The sequence below is a fragment of the Hippocampus guttulatus genome, chromosome 18, assembly GCF_054856545.1.
Source record: "Hippocampus guttulatus isolate MCC_2025c chromosome 18, RoL_Hgut_1.0, whole genome shotgun sequence".
NCBI lineage: Eukaryota > Metazoa > Chordata > Actinopteri > Syngnathiformes > Syngnathidae > Hippocampus > Hippocampus guttulatus.
In genome coordinates, this window is record NC_141278.1 from 4,640,390 (window position 1) to 4,661,833 (window position 21,444).

Consider the following 21,444-nt stretch of genomic DNA (forward strand, 5'->3'; position numbering starts at 1 on the left):
ATTTTAGACATTTTATTACCTTCCAAGTCCCGTGGCTTTTTACGTCTCTGGTGCGTTTTTGTTCGCATGCCGCGCAAGTTTCGACTTGATCGGACACATTTTTTCGGTCCATACTACATCGGGTGGGGAAATGTGATGCATTTGCTGTTTTAACGTTTGCTGCAACTTTGGCGACGTGTCACGGCGAGCGTGGAGCCTTCTCGAGCTCGAATGGTGCATTAAGGAGAGATGAAGGTGCGCGATGGCTGCGTTCCCTTCGTCCCTCAGCCGCTTGATAGCCGTGCTACGTCGGCTGCGAGTGGGCGGGACTTAGCCGCTTTGTGAGCTTCCGATTGGCCGCCCGGCACGCACGCTAGAACGAGGGGTGCTTCTAATCATATCCAGCATGTTTTGCACAAGAAATGTCAGACAGAGGGGGCTACCTTCTCCCTTCGCCAAAATACTCGACAATAATGTCATGTTCGGACAGTCCATCAGGAAATGCCTTCTTAGTGGATTCTCTGATCACCGGCAGGGCTGAGAACTGCGGAGGTCATTACACGGGAAGCGCCGCCGCCGAAGTGCCTTACGGACTACACAACTATGGATACTTCGCAGGTAACCCCAAGCGGGCTGACGCGGGACCCCCAAATCCGGGCGCCTACCTGTCCGGTATGGAGATGTGGATGGACGCGCAGCGGTCGTGTCGCGTGGACCAAGAGCGCTCGGTGGGTCCTCAGGTCACGCCCTGCTCCTTCCCGCAGAACATTAAGGAAGAGAGCACCTACTGTCTCTATGAGCAGTCCAAGTGCCCCAAGGCTTCCGGTGCCGAAGACCTGACGTATTCAAGGTTAGCCCCCGCTGGCTCGGTGAACGATGGCGGCGGCGGCGGCACAGTTCCCATGCCGTGCTATTTCCGCTTGTCTCAGACCCACGCACAACCTCATAAACTTTACAACGCCGACGGCCCACAGTCTCCCTACTCTCATTTGGGCCCCCACTCCGGCCCCCCTGCCCGCTTCGACTCGCCGGCGACCTCCACGCAAGCTCCGAGCGCCCCCCAAGAAGGGAGCGGGGACCACGAGGAGCCCGTGTCCGCGGGGAACTTGGACCGGCAACCCCACGCCGCAGCCGGGAGTGAAGATCCACGCCAGTCCACGGATGCGGAAGACTCCTCCGCCGAGGAGACCGACGAGCAGGACAAGGAGAGGCAGGAGAAGGGCACCAAAGGTAGAGTCGACGTTCATTCGGACTGTTTTCTTGCACGACTCTTCGGCACCTGTTAAGCTTCGTAGCCTATCGCGTCGTTGCAATCTTTGCATTTGTCTTATAACCGCGAGTATTCACCGTCGTTATAAATAGGCGATATTGACGTATAAATATCGTGAGATGCAGCGGACAGTTAGTATTGCGAAAGGTTCTTAAATCGCAGGGCTTCGCTTTTTTTCATTGAAGAAACATGAATTTAATAGAAATGTATATGGAGGTTAGAAAGCTAACTCTTTTGCCGTAAATGTAGCATTTAGCCTACCTGGTTTAAGTGAGGGTCCGATTTGTTTTTGTTTTTTTGTGCACAACAATGTATTGTAGTTTTGGTTTCTTGGCTATCGTGAACACAAAAAACGGGTCATTCATTTCAAATGGGGTCCTTTTTGTTCTTTTGTGTACAACAATGTATTGTAGTTTTGTTTCCTCGCTATCGTTAACACAAAAAAACAGGTCATTCATTTCAAATTTGCTACGTTGCACACGTTAGCAGTGACACACACACACACACACACACACACACACACACAGCAACAAAAACGGCGAATAGCACTAATATACCAATTCAGACACTCGTTGACGCATGTGGATGAACACAACAACAGTCACACAAAACATACAAGCACATTGACACAAATAGACAATGGGATATGCACGCCGACTATAAAACAAACCTAAAATATCGTGGGTTGCAAATTTCCACACCTTGTGACACAATTACGTGAATCTAAAAATACTGACACACACACACACACACACACAATCTCTTTCTCTCTCTCACGCACACAATCACACGAATACGCACTGACGACCACAAGACACCAATCAGTGCTAATAATAGACCTACACATACTATTACTAAACGATCAAAGACGAAAAGCACTCTCGGTGACACAAAAATGCAAATACACACTCCAGTAAAGACGTTGCAAATAATCATTGATCAAAATCCCCATTGACAAAAAACGACAAATAGAGCACAAAATGACCCAAAGATGCAATAATACATATATTAACCCAGACAAGGACCAAAGAAAATAAAAAAATAAAAACGTGTACACTCAGAGGGGGAAAAAAATACAACGAGAGAAGGTGACACACACACTCACTAAGACTTCTATGCACATACAGAAATATACACGCGGTCACTGATACAAAACTCCAATGGACACACAGAGGGGAAAAAAATATCATAAACACACACACGAGACGGATGCAAAAATTCAAATGGACACCGATTCGCACGAAATACACACACACACACACATAGTAGGAGAACAAAGCTAACATCTAAATAGACATTCAAATTAACTGCATGCCCCCCAAAATACAAAACCGTACTGCAGTGCATGTTAAAACAAGTCCGTGTGTGTTGTCGTCCCCTTTCAGGCGACAAGAAAAATGACAACGCGGCTAACTGGCTGACGGCAAAGAGCGGCCGGAAGAAACGTTGCCCGTACACCAAGCACCAAACTCTGGAGCTAGAAAAAGAGTTCCTGTTCAACATGTACCTGACTCGAGAGCGCCGCCTGGAGATCAGTAAAAGCGTGCACCTGACTGACAGACAGGTCAAAATTTGGTTCCAGAACCGCCGAATGAAATTGAAGAAAATGACCCGGGAAAACAGGATCCGAGAGCTCACGTCCAACTACGGATTTTCGTGATGAACGAGGTGAAAACAAACAAAAAAAAAAAACAAAAACACATGCAAAGGGAAAGATTATCATTATTATTATTAGTCAAATGACTGCCCCCCCCGTACTCTCCCTTCCATTGCCACCACGACCACTAGGCCACACCCATTTCTCATTGGGGGCCATCGGAGCACGACTTCCACACACCCTGTGACTCAAAGTGAAAACACGTGGAATGTTTTCCAATGTTTACGTCTGGTTGCTCGTATCATTGGCTAGATAGTCAGCGGAGTCAATTTCACCCAGAAAAATATAAACGACAAATTTCTTGTTTTGAGTCCAATCTCCACGATTTTTTTTTTTTTTTTTTTTTTGCATGGACTCGTTTTGCAATCACCACGTCAACCTGACGAACGACAAACGATTCACATGTGACCAAATGAATTAAATGTCTTTCGTCGGCAGGCCTCTTTCGTGTAGCTAAATGTGCAAATCGAGCAACAATCTTGCGTGGCATTCCCACCCAAAAAAGAAATAGGACGAGTCACTTGTGCCCATGTTTTTTTTTTTTTTTTTTTTTTTTTTTAACTTGTAGATCTATTGTGTACATACCGACATTGTGTTATTGTGTCATGCTGAATAAATTATCGCTCTGGCGCATTGCTTGTATTTTTGCTCCCTTTGTAAATGTTTGTGTGTGTGTGTGTGTGTGTGTGTGTTTTATCTCAGCATGAGAAATTCCCCCAAATCTTTCATTTGGATTGTATTTGATTGTAAGACGAGGGGGAAATGGTGTTGGGCAATTAGCATCGGAAATAATTAAGAAATGAGGCTCCAAGGCGTCTTAGCCGCACGCAAGCGGCTATTGTGGAGTTTTATGACTGGCTGCTATATGAGGTTTCTCCCTCTCCTCTAAGAGCTGCTTCAGTCGTGGGAGAGCCTTTCAAACGGAGAGGCGTCCCTGCTCGCCGCATGCTTCTTGTACTTACACCGTGGAGCCGGTATTGGGTGTTTTTTTTTTTTTTTTGGTAATTGAATTGGGATTAACAGGATTCGGGACAGGGATGACGGAAGGGTAAGTGTGTTTCTTTGTGCGTTTGTGGAGCGTGCACCGATTGTGGCGTGGCGTGATTCTGCTTTCGTCTCTTCCGGTTGCTTTGGTGTGATTTGATGATTTTATATTTGCTTGGGTTGTTTGGTGTGAGACTCGAGGCCCCGGATGAACTGTCGAGTGGTTTAGGTAGTTTCATGTTGTTGGGGTGCATTTCGAACTCTGCAACATAAAACTGTCTTAATTGCCCCAGTTATGCACATCGACGGCGAATGGAGAGGGAGTGCATGGATTTAAGAAAAAAACCAACAACTGGAGTAATGTTGGTAACGTGATACGAACCTCCCGTCGAGGCGAACGATTCAAGAAAGGCTGCTGCTCGGCTGCAAACTTTTTTTTTTTCTTTTCCAAATTGGACTATCATCACGTCAATTGTAAAGAACATCAACTACACAGCGTGCATCCATTAGAATGTTGTTTGGAGAAAAAAAATGGATCTATTTTTTTCCACGACTAGCGTGACGCAGACGCGCCAGACACAAGGCCTCGGTTACGACCACTGCAGTGGAGGGGAAGGGGAAGGTGAATGGGCCAACAGCGACCTCCGTGGGCAATGAGACCGGATGCTTCCGCTGCGCAATAGTGGCTCAGACAAAAGGAGGGGAAGGGACTTTATGGCGAGGTTTAGATCCGCCAGACAGGCTGTTATCTACCGAAGCAAACGATCTCAATAGCCCCCGTGGTAAAATTGGTGAAAAAAACACACCCTGATTTAAGTTTACAGCCCGACAGCCTTTGCAATCGTGGCGTGTTTTCCTCATCTGAGGCGTTTGTGGATGGGTCTATTCTGCAGACCCCTTCCTGCCACCCCCCACCCCCCAGCCCCCCCCCCCCCTCTCTACCCTCGTTTGATGTCTGTTAGCTAAACATTGTGCACCTATAAGGTGGGAGTCTCCAAATAGCATGCACACCTTGTCCATTTCTGGTTCTTTCATGGCAATGGAGCTTTTGTGTGAAATTGCCTTGCGGGTGCTCTCGTGAGTAAATGCAAAAAACAAACAAACAAAAAAACCCCGCAACACTCGATGGGCGACGACGCAAAGTATCAGTCGACATTTAACGTTGCGTTGGTTTGAGCGCGTCTCTCAAACGACAAATAGTACTACAAATACCCGCAGAAATTCAGTGACGTCACCTGCAACCTGTATATGTTTTCTTTTTTTTTTTTTAAATCGCTGCTTTCATTCTTGAAAATATTCCCCGTATGCCCACCCCGCTACTCCCTTGATCTCCTAGCATCATTTCATTCTAAAAGACGGAAACCGAAGCCGGAATTTTGATGTTTTATCTAAGTGTAAATTTGGATCGGCGCTGTTTGTTGATGGTGAAATATGTGCAGGCGATAACAGCGTGGCAAACGATAAACAAGTCGAACGCAGGTTAAGAGAGCACAATACGCCATGTTTGCGAAATATTTCATGGGTGTTGACTCGCTTAATTCGGCGGGCACCACGTCAAACATTCTATTTACACCTTTATTTTGTTTGGTTCACGCAATACTTTAAGAGTCGTGTTTTTTTTTTTTTGGACACGCGCGAAAGTGCTTTTCGGAAACTAATCCCAATTTGTGATGCGTTTTGTCCAACAATAAAATACAACGGAGCGTGTGAAGCAAGCGTGAAAGAGGGGGAAAAAACGAGAAACAGTTAATTACAATTGATAATATATATACTGCACAATTTTGATGAAAATGTTTGAGTAAAATCACAAATGCGATGTTTAAATGCGAATTATATTTCTCACCAGCTAAAGCGCGCCGTGTTATATGTAATTTATAAAAAAAAAACGGTGGCTCTTATGCACATATAGGTCAGTGGGTATTTATTATTTCTTTATTTATTTTTAAATTTTATTTTTGCCGCGTGTGCAGCTCGTGTCTGAACTGTAAGTTTGGGGAAATGTTGTTAAAGGCAACCCCCAATTAACATTAAAGTTTATGAGTATGTTTTATTTCCATGCCGCAACACGGGCACGCAGACATGATCCAAATTGGAGGGTGCGAATAACCGCTTTCAACAAAGGTCAGAAATTCACGGAGTGGCTATTTTCCACTTTGAACAGTTCAAGCAAGAAACGCGAAGGATATTCGCGTTAGTAGACGCGTGAAACTAAGAAGAAGATTTAAAAGTCGCTCGACAAATGCTGATTTTTTTTAAACCAAATTACTGCATGCCTTGAAGTTTTTGTAAACATTGTTTTGGTTAGCAGGGTGCTTACGTGGCCTATAAAAAAGCTCATAAAACGAGCTTAGAAAATGTCGTTTGGCATTTTGTCGTTCAGCCGCGACGGCGGCAACAAACGGACTTTTTCCCCTTCTGACGTCACCGTGGTTTCATTCATAATTTCTCCAATCTAGCATCAATCAGATTTTATTCATTTATCCCTATTTTCGCCAACTGCGCTTGTTATTGGGGACCGTGTGCGTATTTAATGACCAGAGGGATTGATTTATGCTTTATTGTTCAGCCCGTATGATCACGTGAGCCCGCCGTCCAATGGCCTGCCGGCGTGGCTCCCACATTACAACCCACTGTAGTTTCTGCGAGGGGCCAAGTTGCTACTTGATTTCTCCACATTGTTATTTTGTGAAGCTCTCTTTACTGCTTGCGTATGTGTGTGCGCGCGCGTGCTTTTTTCCCTCTGTTGTTGTCGTCGCCGCCGTATGGCTCCGCTGGCCGGCTAACTTGGGTGCGTGTGAACGTGTAGTTTGCCGCTATGTCGACATCCGGAGCGGTGACTAGTTACTACGTCGATTCTCTCATTCTCCCCGAGAGCGAGGAGCTCTCCATGCCGAGATACCCATCCGGGCCCGGGTACCAGCACGGCAGACAGCACCCCCCTTCCATCGGCGAGCACGGCGAGCTCGGACCGTGCACCTTCACGTCCAAACCTGCCGTGTTCGGCCCGTCGTGGAGCCACGTCCCGGCTCAGTTCCCGGGCGGCGTCTCGTCTGTGTACCACCACCCCTATGGGCACCCCCAAGGCCCGGTCGGGGCCGAGTCAGACGCCCGCTACCAATCGTGGCTCCTGGAACCCATGTCCGGGTCCCTGCCCATGAGCGGATTACAGGCATCGCACCATTACGGAATCAAACCCGAGGCTGCCGGTTCGCACGCGGCGCTGTTGCTCTCCGACTACAGCAACGGCTCGGTGCAATCGGGCGGGGAGAAGGAGGCGCTCGCCGGCCGGGGAGTCGACGTTACCGGGGAGGGTGAAGAGAAACCGAACCTGGATCCGAGTAAGTCCCGCGTGCGTCTTATTTCCCTCCCCCGTTCTTACTGTCACGTCGGGCTGCGCGGAGGGGCGCGCCGTCACATCAGATGCCATTCTTAACATGCCATTTCCTTATGTGCCCCCCCCCCCACCCTCGTCCCCACGCCCGAGCCTCGTTCTAACGGTCCTTCTTAATTGGCAAACCCCCGGCAACGGCCATTTATTCACCTCGCCGTTTGTGATGCATGTGTATACATTTCTGTGCATTTAGCCGCTCGTCCCTTCCCCCCCCCCTCCAAAAAAACCGAGAGAGTCCTCACCACCCTCTCCCTGCTCCCTCCCCACTCCTTTCAGATAACCCCGTGTCCAACTGGCTCCACGCGAGTGCCACGAGAAAAAAGCGCTGTCCGTACACAAAGCACCAGATCCTGGAGCTGGAGAAAGAATTCCTCTTTAACACCTACCTGACCAGGGACCGTAGGTACGAGGTGGCCAGGCTGCTGAACCTCACGGAGAGACAGGTTAAAATCTGGTTCCAGAACCGCCGGATGAAGATGAAGAAGTTTAACAAAGATGGCGCATCGAAAGATGAGTGACTGATGAGTCGAGGAGAATCACATTGAGGCCAATGGCGAGCTTTTTCTCGTGCGCTCCGCTGGAGCTTCTGGAAAAACTCGTTTTGGTGTTCCATATAGGAGAACCCTATTGGACTTGATTGTCTTGTATAGAAGCATGTTAGGCTCCCGTTTGAAGCTACTACCTTTTTTTTATATTGCACAATTTTAACAGTGCCCCCCCCCTTTTTTTTGGTTAGTTGCCCTTTTCATATGGTGTTTCAATTTATTATTTTGTCCCCATTAGTACCTCGTTAAAGTGAATTATTTGGCCTGGTCTCTGTGCTCCTTTTGTGTTTGGATGTTTCCAGTTATGTGTTGTCTATTTCACAGTCACCTGAGCTAGTTTGTAAAATGTGTTGGATTTTGTTGTTGTTTCTCTCTTATAGTTATATGACTGAATTTAGTCTGGCGGTTATGGTTAAAAAAAATTATATATGTGTGTATATATAGGTGCTACATCTCAGAAACCTCCGAAGTATTATCAGAGAAGCTCTATGTTACGTTACATGACTGACTACCTATGTGTTTATCAACTACCTACAATAACCTATATTTCCTCTCATGGCGAATTATTGTAGATTTTTTTTGATTGGCTATAGCTAAGCCTGAATTTAAGGATTGTTTTTGTTTGTTTGTTTCGGGAAGGAAAAAATGTAGAGAGACGAAATAACATACTTTAGGTTCTAATTGATTACCTCTCGGTCCGCCGACCGTCTGAATTTTGGTTCTCCAGTGTAATTTGTACTTTATTTATTAAAATAAAACAAATTATCTGCACAAATATTGCCTCGTTGACGCTGCGTTGAAATGCGTTTATTCTCAGCGAGGTAAAAAAAAAGGGGGAAGGTGAGGGTGGGGGGGGGGGTATTGAGATTTCTTTGGAAGCCAAACAAATATGAGCATATCTCGTTGGACTCTACGGTACAGGGCGTGATGGCAGAGGATGGTGATGGCTCTATAGAGCCGTAAAAGACAATTACCGCTATAACATTTTATGGGGTGCAAAGCGCTGCGAGGGAAGCGCGCACAAAACAAGGAAAAGACGTGGAGGGCTTGGACAGATGGAAATAGAGCCTTTCTTTTTTGGGGTTGATCGGGAAATTGACAACGCATTTGTTGGACTAAATCAAGACGTCATCACCCAGGGATAAAAACTTGGATTCTTCGTGAATGAATCTTTATCCAAACACGGCCTCCTCCAAGGCATGGTTCAAGTCTGTACACGAAGAAAATCTTTTTTTTTTTTTTTTTTGGCACAGCTTTGGCAGAACATGCAAATCACATGATCGCTGACGGCAACTCTCACGCTCGTTCACCCTCCCATTCAAAGGAGAAGATTTTGGATTCCTCCGAAGCCAATTTTGAAGCCGAAGACTCGAGTGTGTTGTGACGCGCTTAGGGGGGACACAGATGGACCCAAACTTCAAAGACTCGCCGAGAGACAGCGTCATAAACCGCCTGGTCTCCTATACTGTCTGGCATTCCACTTTTAATGGCTTTATGGCCGTCCAGACACAATTAGGCTGTTTCCAGAATGGCACCCATTTGTTTTTTCTTCTCTTTGGTTCTGGACAAAAGGCCGAGCGGAAATGATCAGGTTTATTGGACTCTTCCCAACGGGGACGCGCATGCACGACTCACGGTCATTTGGACGCTGCCTTTGTTTCTACCTGGGAACCTTCCGCCCTCTGCACCCCGTTGCAGCGTCGAGACGGCCATAAAGACGCGCATGCAGCATAGCAGTCCTGTGCATGTGCACAATTATGTTTTAACAAATGCATATACAGCTTTTTGGGGGGATGGGGGAGGGGGGGTTGATGGGGCTGAACAAATTTCAATTTTTTTGGGCCATTGCGATTTAATATGCGATTATTTTCCCCCAAGGTCTTCTTCGATATGCGTGTTTATGTTAAACATAAAACAAGGAAAATAATGTGTAGAAATAAAATGCTATCAGAACCCCCCCCCCCACACACACACACTCATTTATTGGCATGAACTAATTTCGCAGTGGTCTCCAGTTTTCCAGAGCTGTATACACTGTTGCGCTCATGTTTACATACCCTGTAAAATTTGTAAAATTGCATCTATTTGGGGGGAAATGGGACCAAACTGGGACAATTTCATGCTTTTCTTATTGCTTGTTTTGTAGTATTACTTTAGTCATATTAAAGCTAATGTGTGTTTAGTCTGATCAGGCATATTTCTTTGATGCCAAATTCTTCCAGGATACGTTTACTAATATGGAGTATGAGAACGACGCAGCCCGACTGGAATTGTTCAGCATTTAAAACCAGATTATCTCTCTGATTAACTGTGACATTTAGCTCCAATACGATCATGGAATTTATGCAATCTTGTTGCAGAAAACACAAACAACGTTGTGCACATGGCTTTCTTCCACTCTTCCAGCAGGGGGCGACACGGTCTTAGAACAGCTTTAGCGAACGGGTCTGCTTTAATGGACCTGCTCACTGTCGGCGGCGGTGGTGGGCAAAAAAAAAATAATACTCTCGTAACATTTTTAAGAGTCCGGCCAAACAATTTCACACCTTTTTAACAGTTGCTGCACGTGCACGAGCCAAACACTTGACTGTAGTTAGAAGGGATCGGCGCGCGCCGGGTCAGGGGCTGCTTCAACTCTCATGGGCACATGCAGTTGCTCGTGTATTTCTAATTACGTTTAAGATCACGGATATTATTTTAAAGAATAATAAACTAAAGTGAGATCAAGGTAAAATATGGATGGCTTACGGCCATACAAAAGTATTAGTCTCTTAACATATCCCTGTTTCGTTTCATCGCTGCAAGCTTTTAAAGAACTATTAGAATTTTTTTTCAAAAGATGGCTGTCTTTCTATCAAGATATGTATTTATCAATTATGTTCATTCTAGTTGCTAAAGTACAACTCACTATAGTCCGAAACTAATAGTTACAATTCTAGAATAACCACGTGCTTTAAAATTTATTGCTGTACTTTACAAGGTTTTGCAAACTACGTTATAAATAAATAAATTGGGAGTTTATTTATTTAGATTTGAGTAGCCAATGACCATTTGGTTCTAATTTGATGCTATGGATAACGATTGGTTCTCTATAGAACCATGGAACGGGTGGTTAAAAAGCAGCTCCCCATCTGCATAGTTTCTTAGAAGTGCTGCGTCAAATACAATCCAATTTGGGCCAAACTGCAAATTTGGGTCAAATCAACTTTTTTGATTGGCTGGTCTAAATTTTAACCCAGCATTTTTAAAAACGCAGCACCGCATTTGGGTCGCCTACTACAGGACATTCACTTAATTTCCCCCACCAATGTCTAATAGAATGAAAACTTGAATAAGACAACAAATATTATGACAAGACCGAAAAAAAGCAAAATTTGGGATGCAGTACAGATCGATAAATCGAGTAGGTCCGTTTGATCTTATTGCAATATTGTATCGATGGATGGTTGTTTGGGAATGGACATTTTACCCATTCCTAAATTTCATGCCCATTTTAAAATTTGTGTTCAAGTTATATGTTTAATCTAGTGTTGGGTGAATATTGCCTGCTTTTTTGTGTGTGATGTGCTTCATGTTTTAGAGCGAGAAATGGTCATCCCGCTGTGCAGCCTGCGCCATGATGGATGTCATATCTGCCCCCCGATTGGCTGACAACGGGCAGGCCAAAGTCACGTGACCGAGTTCCTCAGTGCACGGTCAAAATGGTGTTTGGTGTAAATCTAGGCCGTATTGCAGTCATATATCAAGCAAACTCGTAAAAACGACAGTGAGGATTCTGGCCCAACAAATCAGACAGGAAGAAAATATGATTCCTTATTATGTGGCCGGTCTTCTTGGTAAATATACGGCCGTGGATAGGTTGTCTGTTTCCAAACACAGCCGAGGAATTTGCGCTCTCCAGTGTGTGTGTCTGGAGATCTTGCGTTTGACCGGTCCTGTCTGGAGGCTCGGCCCAAATGCAGCCCAGTTGACACGGCCACAGAGGCGGCACCCCCACCCGGCCAGTTTATCCGGGGCCGGCCGCTCCCCGACAGCTGCTCCCATCCGGCCCCGGCATAGCCTGCACCAGCCGCCCGGATAAACAACACCGGATGCAGCCTGGATGATGTAAACAGCAGGTATGTGCTAGGACTCCAAGTGTGACACCCCCCCCCCTCTCCCCTGCTCTCTCCCTTCTTTCTCCCCTCAACACAAGGATACTTAGCCTAACCATTGGGGTTTCAATTAATTTCGTGAATCCACTGGTGTTGCAAGGGAGGAATCGTAAAACTTTTATTGCGCAACTAATGAGTTTTGCAGCCATAAATTCATTTGGTCAGCGCCTCTGTGTTCAGCACCAATAGACCTTGCCGTTGGGGTGGGAGGTGGTGGTGTGGTGGGGGGGGGGGGGGTTCTGTGCACTCCTATTACTTTCACAGCCTCCTATCCCCTTTGTGGTTGTAAAAAAAAAAAGAAAAAAAAGTGACCTTTTGTGTAAATCGCTCTCCTGCACTCCGAAGCGCAATACTTTCTAATTGGGCATGCACACTGTGAGGAAGGGCTGCTGGGATTTATTTTTAAATTCCCCAACGCGTTAATTTCGATGTCGACGTCAATAAGCAGTAATAATGACAGTTGCGGATCAGTCAGGTGCACTGTGAAAGATTTGATTTTATTTTGAGATGGATTTAATGGAATTATGACACGGATGAAACAGAACATTTAACTGTGAAATTAGACAACCAAGCTTGATTTTCAATGCATTTTTCCCCCCAGCACGGTTCGTTTTATTTGATTTTACAGGACAAGTCGTGCAATCGGAAAAGAGGTTCTTCCATTACGTGACACAATGAAGCAGGATGGAGAATATTTTGCACCGAGAGAGACGAATGCGAATCCAATTCCAAGACAGCAGGATCCAAGAAATGTCACAGCAGGTCGAGAGTGACGGAGCACAGTCATGATGTCTGTCGATGGATCCTCTGTGGAGGCAAGTCGTTGCAACACAAAAATAACTCTTCAAAACGAACCCCATTCAGCACATTATAATGATTTGCCACGTGGCACACCACATTTTGCAAAAGTAATACATGAAACATTTTAGAGAGAATTCTGTTTTGAGATCTTTTGGAAAGTCCGAAAATAATATTGGTTTTTTTAACCTAAAATGTAAATTCCATGGCCGCAAATATATATATATATATATATATATATATATATATATATATAATTCAATATATCAATATCTATCCCCATTTCGAAAGTCACTCAACATGCACACACAAAATACTGATGAGACTCCCCAATCGATATTCCCCTAACACGCACGGTAATTCATTCGTAATTGTGCCTTGTACTTTTACCCTGGACGGGGAAAAAAGATGGACACACACACACAATATTCAAACAATTATTTGACATATTTAATATACACTGAAAATGATCGATTTGTTTTTAATAAGACCTTCCCTACCACAAATGTATTTATTTTATTCACTCGATGTTGTTATATCACTATCCTGCAATTAAACTTCTTCAAATTAGGTCATTAATATAGTGTGGCGGTACATATTTAAAATGTGCAATCATTTTTGAATGCAATGTTTTTTTTTAAACTTCAATAGCGCCGGGAAAGTGTTGACATCATGGTGACTTCGTAATTGTAACTATAATATTATGTTCACTTTAGTTTTTTTTTTTGTGCATATGTGTGTACACAATGATTCTGTCGCTGTAAAAAAGGTACGAGGGTACGGATAAAATTTCACTTGTGGGAATGTGAATTATGAAGAAGCGAGACGAGGCAAGCTGCACCAGAAAGAGAATTTACTGTTGAACTCTGCGTTCCCTCTTCCCTCACTAAGATGGCGCCTGCTGTTGACCTCCTCCTTTGTACTCCCCTCTACCCCCCCCCCCCCCACCACCACCACCATCCCCGATCTTCCTCCAGCACTGGGCCATAAATCCGTTGTTGTTTATGAAAATTTACAACATGGCAATACGGCTTTACGAGCCACATCGGGCTCCCATTGGCCGGCTGTCGTCACGTGGCCAGGAGCAGTGAACATGAACTTTTTATATATAATTTCCAATCGAGGAATAGAACAGCCTTTCATTAAACAGGCTCCGGCTCCCACGCGGATGGTTTCGCCGGCGCCTTTCTTAAGCCTCGACCGCTCACGTCTTTTTTTTTTCTCTCATTTTGGAGGATTTGATGCCACAGAAGCTTCCTTTCCGATCTGACTGGATGCTTTTTGGCAAGATGTGTGGAAGGAGTCCCCGGTGCGTCACTAGCCCCCCGCGGGACCCTCTGTCAAGTCTTCTGTCATGGGACCCAACAGAATAGGTAAGCGCAAATATTTACTCTCCGTAAGGCTGTAAATCGCATATTATCAGCCATATTGTTACTCGCGATGCTGCGTTTCCTGCTGGTCACTATCATGGTGATTAATACTGTCTGATCATTCAAAAATCATGTCTCGCGATATGATTGTTCTCCTATTCGTTTGCCCATTTGCATCGCTTTGCGTGTGTTTATTTGATGTTGACTTTAAACTGGGATGGGCTTCAGCCGCAGTTTGCGGATGTCTTGGCGGTGGAGACGAGAGCGTTTTGTCTCCCCCTTGTGGCGGCGCAGTTGAAGCGCAGGTCTCAAAATGTCTGACGAGGAAAGATTGGCACGTTGACCTCTATGGGAGTGAAAATATCTGTTTGAAGTTTGGGACTCTGCGGGAGTGCGCGTGCGCGTTCCCAGTGGAGTTTTTTTTTCTTTTCTTTTACTGCATACAGCCCAGATGGTTTAAGAACTACGACATGCCTGACTGTTGACTCATATCAGAATGTTTGTTAAACAAGGAATTTCTCGAGTACTTGGAGTTACTCGTCGCCAAAAAAGACACTGCAACAAAATATATATTTATGACATAGAGTACACACGAGTACAGAGTTATTAAATGATGTAATACTGAATAAATCGAATTGTACAAAAAAGCATATTTGACCAGACAACGACGACTTTCTTATTCGTTCCTTTGCCTCCAGCAAACGTAGATGGAATTTGCTATATTAAAATGTAAAATACGTATGAACAAAAAAAATCAGGTGTAAATGTCATATCATTTCAACGTGTCGTTTAAGTCAGGTTTTAATTACTGTGAATCAAAACGTTTTTAGAAATAACCGTCGAAACTGGACACGTTCTGTAATTTTCTGCATTTGTGTGTGTCCAATGTTTTTAAAAAATATATACTTAGTTATTTTTTTGCAAAGTATTTTTGTGTGTGCAAGAGCCTGCAGAGTGCACTGCCGCCCTATTATTGCATCACCCCTTCATGACCACCACTCCTGCCTTCTTTTTTTTGGGGGGGGGGGACTTTTAGCTCCTGGGTGTGTCCTTGTCTCGACTTGGGGAAAATGGTTTCGTGGGAACTTTGTTGCCATTGGCCCGTCATAAATCAGCTGTTGGAGGAAGCACATGCACACACCCTTTTAGTGTCCTTCACGCACGGACGAATCAACATCTCCTATAACATATTTTAGGGGATCTACTTTACATTATTGAAGACCGGCAGGGTACATAATGTGTCCAGTTTTAGTCGCTATAGATCTCCTGTGCTCCTGCAAGATAAATAGCGGCTCAGGGGTGAGGAAGCATGAACCCTAAAGCCACTTCACAAGCTCACAAAGAGGCAAGGGGTGCCATAAAAATTCCACAAGTCTGCATGTGACCACACGGAGTTGCTGCCGTGCTTTTTATTTGGCTCCCTGCTTGGACGCTTTCTGTCGGTGTTGTATTCCTCTGTTGCACGCAGTGCCGACATTGTGAGAATTATTAGGCGGATAACTGAACACATATGAACAGATGTTGATGCTTTTAGATGTTGTAGCCCGAAAGGTAATGATTTTAAAAAATGCACAGATAAAATACAGATCATTTTACGTCTTTTTACTTCAACACATGCAGGACAAATAGTGCCATATTTTACCCCTTTGTCTCCTGAGTCATAATAGGCCGAAATGTGCGCATGAAGTGCCGCAAAGAGCTAAAGCCGAAAAACGGTAGCCCGTCAATTGAGTATTTTTTTTCTTCCGCACTTTTTTTCTGGACTGTTTTTAAATTGTATTAACTGTTTCTAAAGTCTCCTAACAGTCTTCGACCTTTTTTTTTTTTTTGCAAGACGATCTTCACTAAGGCACAATAACTTATACTGAACCGAAGACGAGAAGGTTCAGTTCGGCAACAATTCTATCCAAATGGTCTTATGCACATGTGTTTTTCCCCCGTATTCAATATTTACCACTTAGTGTTTTTTTTTCTCTCCACAAAATGAAAACAAAATAGTTTCAAGTGTGTGTCTGTGTGTGTGTGTGTGTATACTGTATATATATATATATATATATATATATATATATATATATATATATACAGTACATATACACACACACACACACACACACGATTTTGCATAATTATATGCAATACGTATTAGATATTTTTCTAACGTGTTTTGGGGCAAACGATCCAAATGACCGTTCTACGCTTTATTCAGACGCACACGGGGATGTTTTGCAATCAAATCACGTTTTCCATAATAAACAATAATCACAGTAGGTTAAACCCGCCTCAAATGTCATTTTTTTACGAGAGTGTGGAATACATATCCAATTACACGAAAGTGTGTTCCACGTGTCCCAAATTGCATATTTGGTGTGTTTGAAATTTGTAGCCCCCCTGCCCCCCCACGCCCTCAAACATTTATTCATTAGTGCCCCCATTAACGTCTCGTGGAAAGGTTTTCCGATCATATTGATGAGTGCAAAATATACATATGCGCTTTTCGTCTATTAAATGTCCAAGTTGCACTCCCGGTCTTGGTTTTGCATGTGATGGTGCACCGAAGCCTCGGGCTGCAGAGATCGCACTCCCAGCACGCCTCCTCCGCTGGTATTGTTTCCAAGCGGCGCGTCCGCGTCTTTTGCCGCAATGCTCGTTAACCTCCGGATGACCCCGCCGGCAGAGTCAGTGCAACAGTTGCGCCAGAGGATGGCGCACCACGACAACGCAAAGTTCGCCCCTGAGCCAGCGAGTCCTCCTCATCCCCACCCCCGCGCGAGTTTACCTCCGGAGGTCACCGAGCAGGATTTACGACTGGTCAACAAAAGCACGTGATACTCCGCCGTACCCCATATTTGGGTGCCTACGTAAGAGAGAATCAAGTCCATGGCCCACTCATTTCCATAATTCATCATAAATTGTGCAAGGCTGCTATAGGACGCGCTAAAGCATAAGAGCCACAAATCAAGCACGCCTGCTTGATGCTTTTCTCCTCTTGCAATAACAACAATAAAAGGCGCAAAACAGCAGCGATACACAGCGAGCGGGGGAATTGTCAACAAATGAGCTCCTATTTTGTGAACTCATTCTGCGGTCGCTATCCCAATGGCGCGGACTTCCAGTTACATAATTATGGAGAGCATAGTTCGGCCGACGAGCAATACAGAGACTCCGGCGCCATGCACTCCGGCAGGTACGGCTATGGCTACAACGGAATGGACCTGACCGTCGGTCGGCCCGCCACAGAGCACTTTGTGGCCAGCGAGCGGACGGCCGCCTTCTCCCCGAGCCACTCGGCATCCGCGACCCCCTCGGCGGAACCGCTCAGGTACACGCAGTCGGTCGCCGGCAGCTCCGCCAACTCGGCTCTGTCCCCCGCGGCTGACCCGATCCCGTGCTCGTCCTCGGTGGCCGGCTCCACGCAGGTCAGCGAGTCTCGGACCCAGCACCGAGCCGTGAAAAACTCACTGCCCGGCCCGTGCTCGGGATCCGGCTCCGGATCCGGCGGGTCCGCTCCTCTCCTGCACGGTCGGGACTGTGCGCCCAAAGTGCCCCCTCTGGATGAGGAAAAGCCCACGGGGAGTGCACCCGGCACGCCGCAGAATGCCAGCGAACCGGCCCAGCCTCAAATATATCCGTGGATGAGGAAACTGCACATAAGTCACGGTAAACTGCATTTTTTCTCTTGAGGTTTTATCGAGCCAGGGGAAAGAAAAGGGCAGACTTTTCCCATGTGGGCCATGTGTATGATTATTACTTTATTCCGAGAGTCTTTCGACGCAAGTCATACTTTGTTCAGGACTTTTCCCACAAAACGCGGAGCATCTTATCATTATTCTGAGAGTCTACCCCAAAGTCACACTTCAAAACTGCGTAGATTCAAGTTTAACTTGGTTGATGTTCCCATAGTAGATGTATTTTTTTATGCTCACACGAGGGTATGTGCCCACTTATTTTGCCTCGGTTGGTTTGCAAAAATTACGCAATCCAAGTTTATAACGCTACTTAAGTGGAGACGAATTTAAGTGATGCACACTTTTTAGCTGTGATGCCATTTTTTTTTTACATCGGGAGCAACCATGATTTTTTTTTCAATGTGTTCTATAAATATTGAAATTAAATTCATGAAGCTCTTGTTAGCATTCACATATTCCCCCCAAACGATACAAAAGCACATGAAACCTCAATTAATACACCTATTCCTCTTCCTTCCCCCTTTCTTCGCCACCCAAGATTTGTCCGGACCAGAGGGCAAGCGTGCCCGCACCGCCTACACCCGCTACCAGACCCTGGAGCTGGAGAAGGAGTTCCACTTCAACCGCTACCTGACCCGCAGGCGGAGGATCGAGATTGCGCACGCCCTGTGCCTCTCGGAGAGACAGATCAAAATCTGGTTCCAGAACCGCCGGATGAAGTGGAAGAAGGACAACAAGCTGAAGAGCATGAGCATGGCTGCAGGCGCGGGGGGCTACAGGCCTTGATTATACCCCCCCTCACACAACCTATACCCACTCCACTCATCATCACCCCTGATATAGGAGTGAGACAAAAATAAAAGTTATGTCATATCGCCTCTTGGGGGGCGGGGGGGGGGGGGGGGGTGCAGAGACACACGACTCCATCCACCAGGAGCAGCCGACATGATAATTTTCCATTTAATGGTCAATTCCTCCATCTCCAATGTACAGTTTGGTCTAGATTTAGAGAAAACGATGAAATAAATGTTGGTTTAAATTATTTCTTGTTGGGGGGGGGGGGAGAAAATGCTACCTATTAACCAGCGAATGCACTTCAACGTACACTCGAGTCTCATGCCTCTACTTGTTTAGCTCAAAAATTTCTGTGTACCTCCAGTGTATTATGTGTCTTGTATTTATTTGTGTGGTGTGTATATTGCGATAAAAGTCTGCAAATTGAGGTGTGTACATATCGCTGCGCATTGTAATTTGAGTTGCATTTGTTATAGGACATAAGGCTTTCCAAAAAAATATATATCGCTTGCCTTTTGTTTAAAATCCGCGTTGTGTATAACCCCCGTGGTGTCAAATTTTTTTTTTTTGTAAATGTTTTCTAAATGACTGGAAGTCAAGAATGTACTGTAAAGACATTGTTGCTGTTCATCATGGTAATTATAATAAACTTTCTACTGGAACTACATTATTTTATGCGCTGTGATCCATACAGACACGTTATTTTATTTGATTTTTTTGCCCGTTGTCAAATATTGAGTAAGAATTCCCCGTTTGTATGAAAATCAACAGGTATAAACGATTCAGGTTTTGTTTTTAAACTCACCTTGCTGGCTTTTGGCTTCTTCATCAGGCGCATTCGGCACGCAAGCCAAACAATCTTTTTTTTTTTTCTTTTCCCACCTCTCGCAGCATCGGCTCGACTTTTCAAGCAGTAAACTTTATTAGGCCCCCCTTTCTGGCTCTTCGACATTTGGGTGCTAAATGAACGAGGGGGGGTTTTGTCTATGAATTAGATCGTAAAAATCATCCGGATCGCGTCCAGATAGGCTCACAGGCCATAAACGGTCACGTGGTGGCCATTAAAGTAAGTTTTATGGTTTTGGGGAGTTGACAGTATATTGCACATAACATATAATCGCACTGACGACGAGGCTTGGTCTGACTCTGCCTTTTGCAGCCCTTCGAGGAGTGTCTTGACCAGAACAAGAGCGCCACTTGAGCTCAGTGGACCGGACCGGAGCGGATCGGACGCCGCATGCGAGGATGGCCGGGATGAGAAGCGCCTCTTCGGGTGAGTCCATCTACGAGCACATTGGACGGTAGCCCGAGAACAAGCGAGCCTGTGTTAAATAGCCTTATTATTGTGCGCTCTGCCTCGATCTTTCCCAATTAGTCCATTACGCTAATTTGTCAGCGGTGCTGGGCTGAATTCTGGTCTGGGCAGATGTTGCAGGCAGGCAGGGTTGGGTCCGGCTCATGGCCATTTAATTGCTTCCTTCCCCGTGTAACTTGTTTCCCTCCATCTGGGGTGCGACTCATAATCCATTTTTGCATGTTGGATAATTATCCCTGCGTCCATTTCCACCCACTAACTTGTCGTCTTAGAGGATGTGCCCCCCCCCCTCTCAATTTGATCACATTGGAGGATTCACAGGACACCGCACAAAGTTTTCTGCGCCCATTGCGGATCCAGAATGTTCTCCCCTGATGACTTTTAGGGGAAGTTTGCTGTTTTTTACGCACATATTTGGGCTCGGCTGTAAACAGTGTCAAGTAAACACGAGGCGGGAACAAACAGCAGCGGGGAGACGTTTGAGAAGGAATTCCGGTTTTGTGTCAGCCACGTCATTTTGTGTTCGGGGGGGTTGAAAAGTTCAAATGACCCCCACCGGCCCACCGCAGACCCTTTTGGAAAAGTCACTCTCCCATTTGTGGTGACAAGGGAAAACGTATAGACGCCATTGTTGGTTCATTTTGAGGACAAACAATGAAAGAATAAGCGCAGACGAGGTCCTTCTTGCGTTGCTTGTTTTGGTGTACCGTTAGCATCATTGCCGAAAGGCGTTTTTGACTTGACATCAATTTAAAAAGACCGACGTGGTTTTTAAGGTCTTGCCCCCTTTCGAAAACGGCTGACGTGAAATATTTCTCTCAAGTAGAACCCTAAATTTCGTGCCGATACCACCAAACCCCAAAATATTTGCTCTCAGACAGGTTGAACGATGTCGCAACGAGTTAGAGCAGCAGGCCTATCTCCTATACTGTATTATATGTCACGATGACGTCATAAAACGTGCGTGTAGCTTCTCGAGACTGCAGAAGGGATCCTTAAATACAATTGATTGAACTTAATTTAAAAATGCCGACGTAAGGAAAGAGCTGAATTGAACCGACTTACATAACTAGCATAAGATGCGTGTATATAAGATAAGATAAGAAAACCTTTATTTGTCTCACAATAAAGAAATCTGCAATCTACAGCAGCAAAAATGAAGGGGAGAGCGGAGGGGGGGGGGGGTAGAAAAATATGAATATCGTTTTACTCATTTACTCAAGTCCCAAATTGAAGGTGTAGCTTGCCGGATTTAAAAGAACCTCCTGCTGAACAGGTAGTTATATAATCAACGATAGTCTTACACTCTAAACATTTTTGGGCGACTTTGTGTTGGAAATGTTGCGTTTCCACCACTTCCAATAAAACATGAATTCGGATGACCTCGACAGATCAGATGGATGCTTTCCATTTTTTTTCTTGATTTATCCACATCGGATCAAAACAGTTCAATCACTGCCCATACTCCCAATGCATATTGGACATTTCTCAATTTCGAGA

At 45.2% G+C, this 21,444-nt stretch overlaps 3 protein-coding genes across 3 annotated transcripts; all 3 read left to right on the forward strand.

Moving 5' to 3' along the window:
* The first annotated feature begins 401 nt into the window (after positions 1-401).
* On the forward strand, positions 402-3,246 carry LOC147190718 (homeobox protein Hox-A10-like). The gene is made up of 2 exons (XM_086136855.1): positions 402-1,209; positions 2,635-3,246. The coding sequence occupies exons 1-2, from the start codon at positions 402-404 to the stop codon at positions 2,907-2,909; spliced, it is 1,083 nt and encodes a 360-aa protein (XP_085992981.1). The 3' UTR covers positions 2,910-3,246.
* Positions 3,247-6,286: 3,040 nt separating this feature from the next.
* Positions 6,287-8,495, forward strand: hoxa9a (homeobox A9a). Its single transcript, XM_086136777.1, has 2 exons — positions 6,287-7,228; positions 7,558-8,495. Exons 1-2 carry the CDS (start codon positions 6,706-6,708, stop codon positions 7,797-7,799), a joined length of 765 nt encoding a protein of 254 aa, XP_085992903.1. The 5' UTR covers positions 6,287-6,705; the 3' UTR covers positions 7,800-8,495.
* Positions 8,496-17,027: 8,532 nt separating this feature from the next.
* Positions 17,028-19,296, forward strand: hoxa5a (homeobox A5a). The gene is made up of 2 exons (XM_086136601.1): positions 17,028-17,805; positions 18,373-19,296. Exons 1-2 carry the CDS (start codon positions 17,121-17,123, stop codon positions 18,618-18,620), a joined length of 933 nt encoding a protein of 310 aa, XP_085992727.1. The 5' UTR covers positions 17,028-17,120; the 3' UTR covers positions 18,621-19,296.
* The last annotated feature ends 2,148 nt before the right edge of the window (positions 19,297-21,444 follow it).

Coding starts and splice junctions, on each gene's coding strand:
- hoxa5a (XM_086136601.1), top strand. CDS start 17,121: ATGCTTTTCTCCTCTTGCAATAACAACAATAAAAGGCGCAAAACAGCA. Junction 17,806..18,372: donor GAAACTGCACATAAGTCACG/GTAAACTGCATT, acceptor TCGCCACCCAAG/ATTTGTCCGGACCAGAGGGC.
- LOC147190718 (XM_086136855.1), top strand. CDS start 402: ATGTCAGACAGAGGGGGCTACCTTCTCCCTTCGCCAAAATACTCGACA. Junction 1,210..2,634: donor GCAGGAGAAGGGCACCAAAG/GTAGAGTCGACG, acceptor GTCCCCTTTCAG/GCGACAAGAAAAATGACAAC.
- hoxa9a (XM_086136777.1), top strand. CDS start 6,706: ATGTCGACATCCGGAGCGGTGACTAGTTACTACGTCGATTCTCTCATT. Junction 7,229..7,557: donor GAAACCGAACCTGGATCCGA/GTAAGTCCCGCG, acceptor CACTCCTTTCAG/ATAACCCCGTGTCCAACTGG.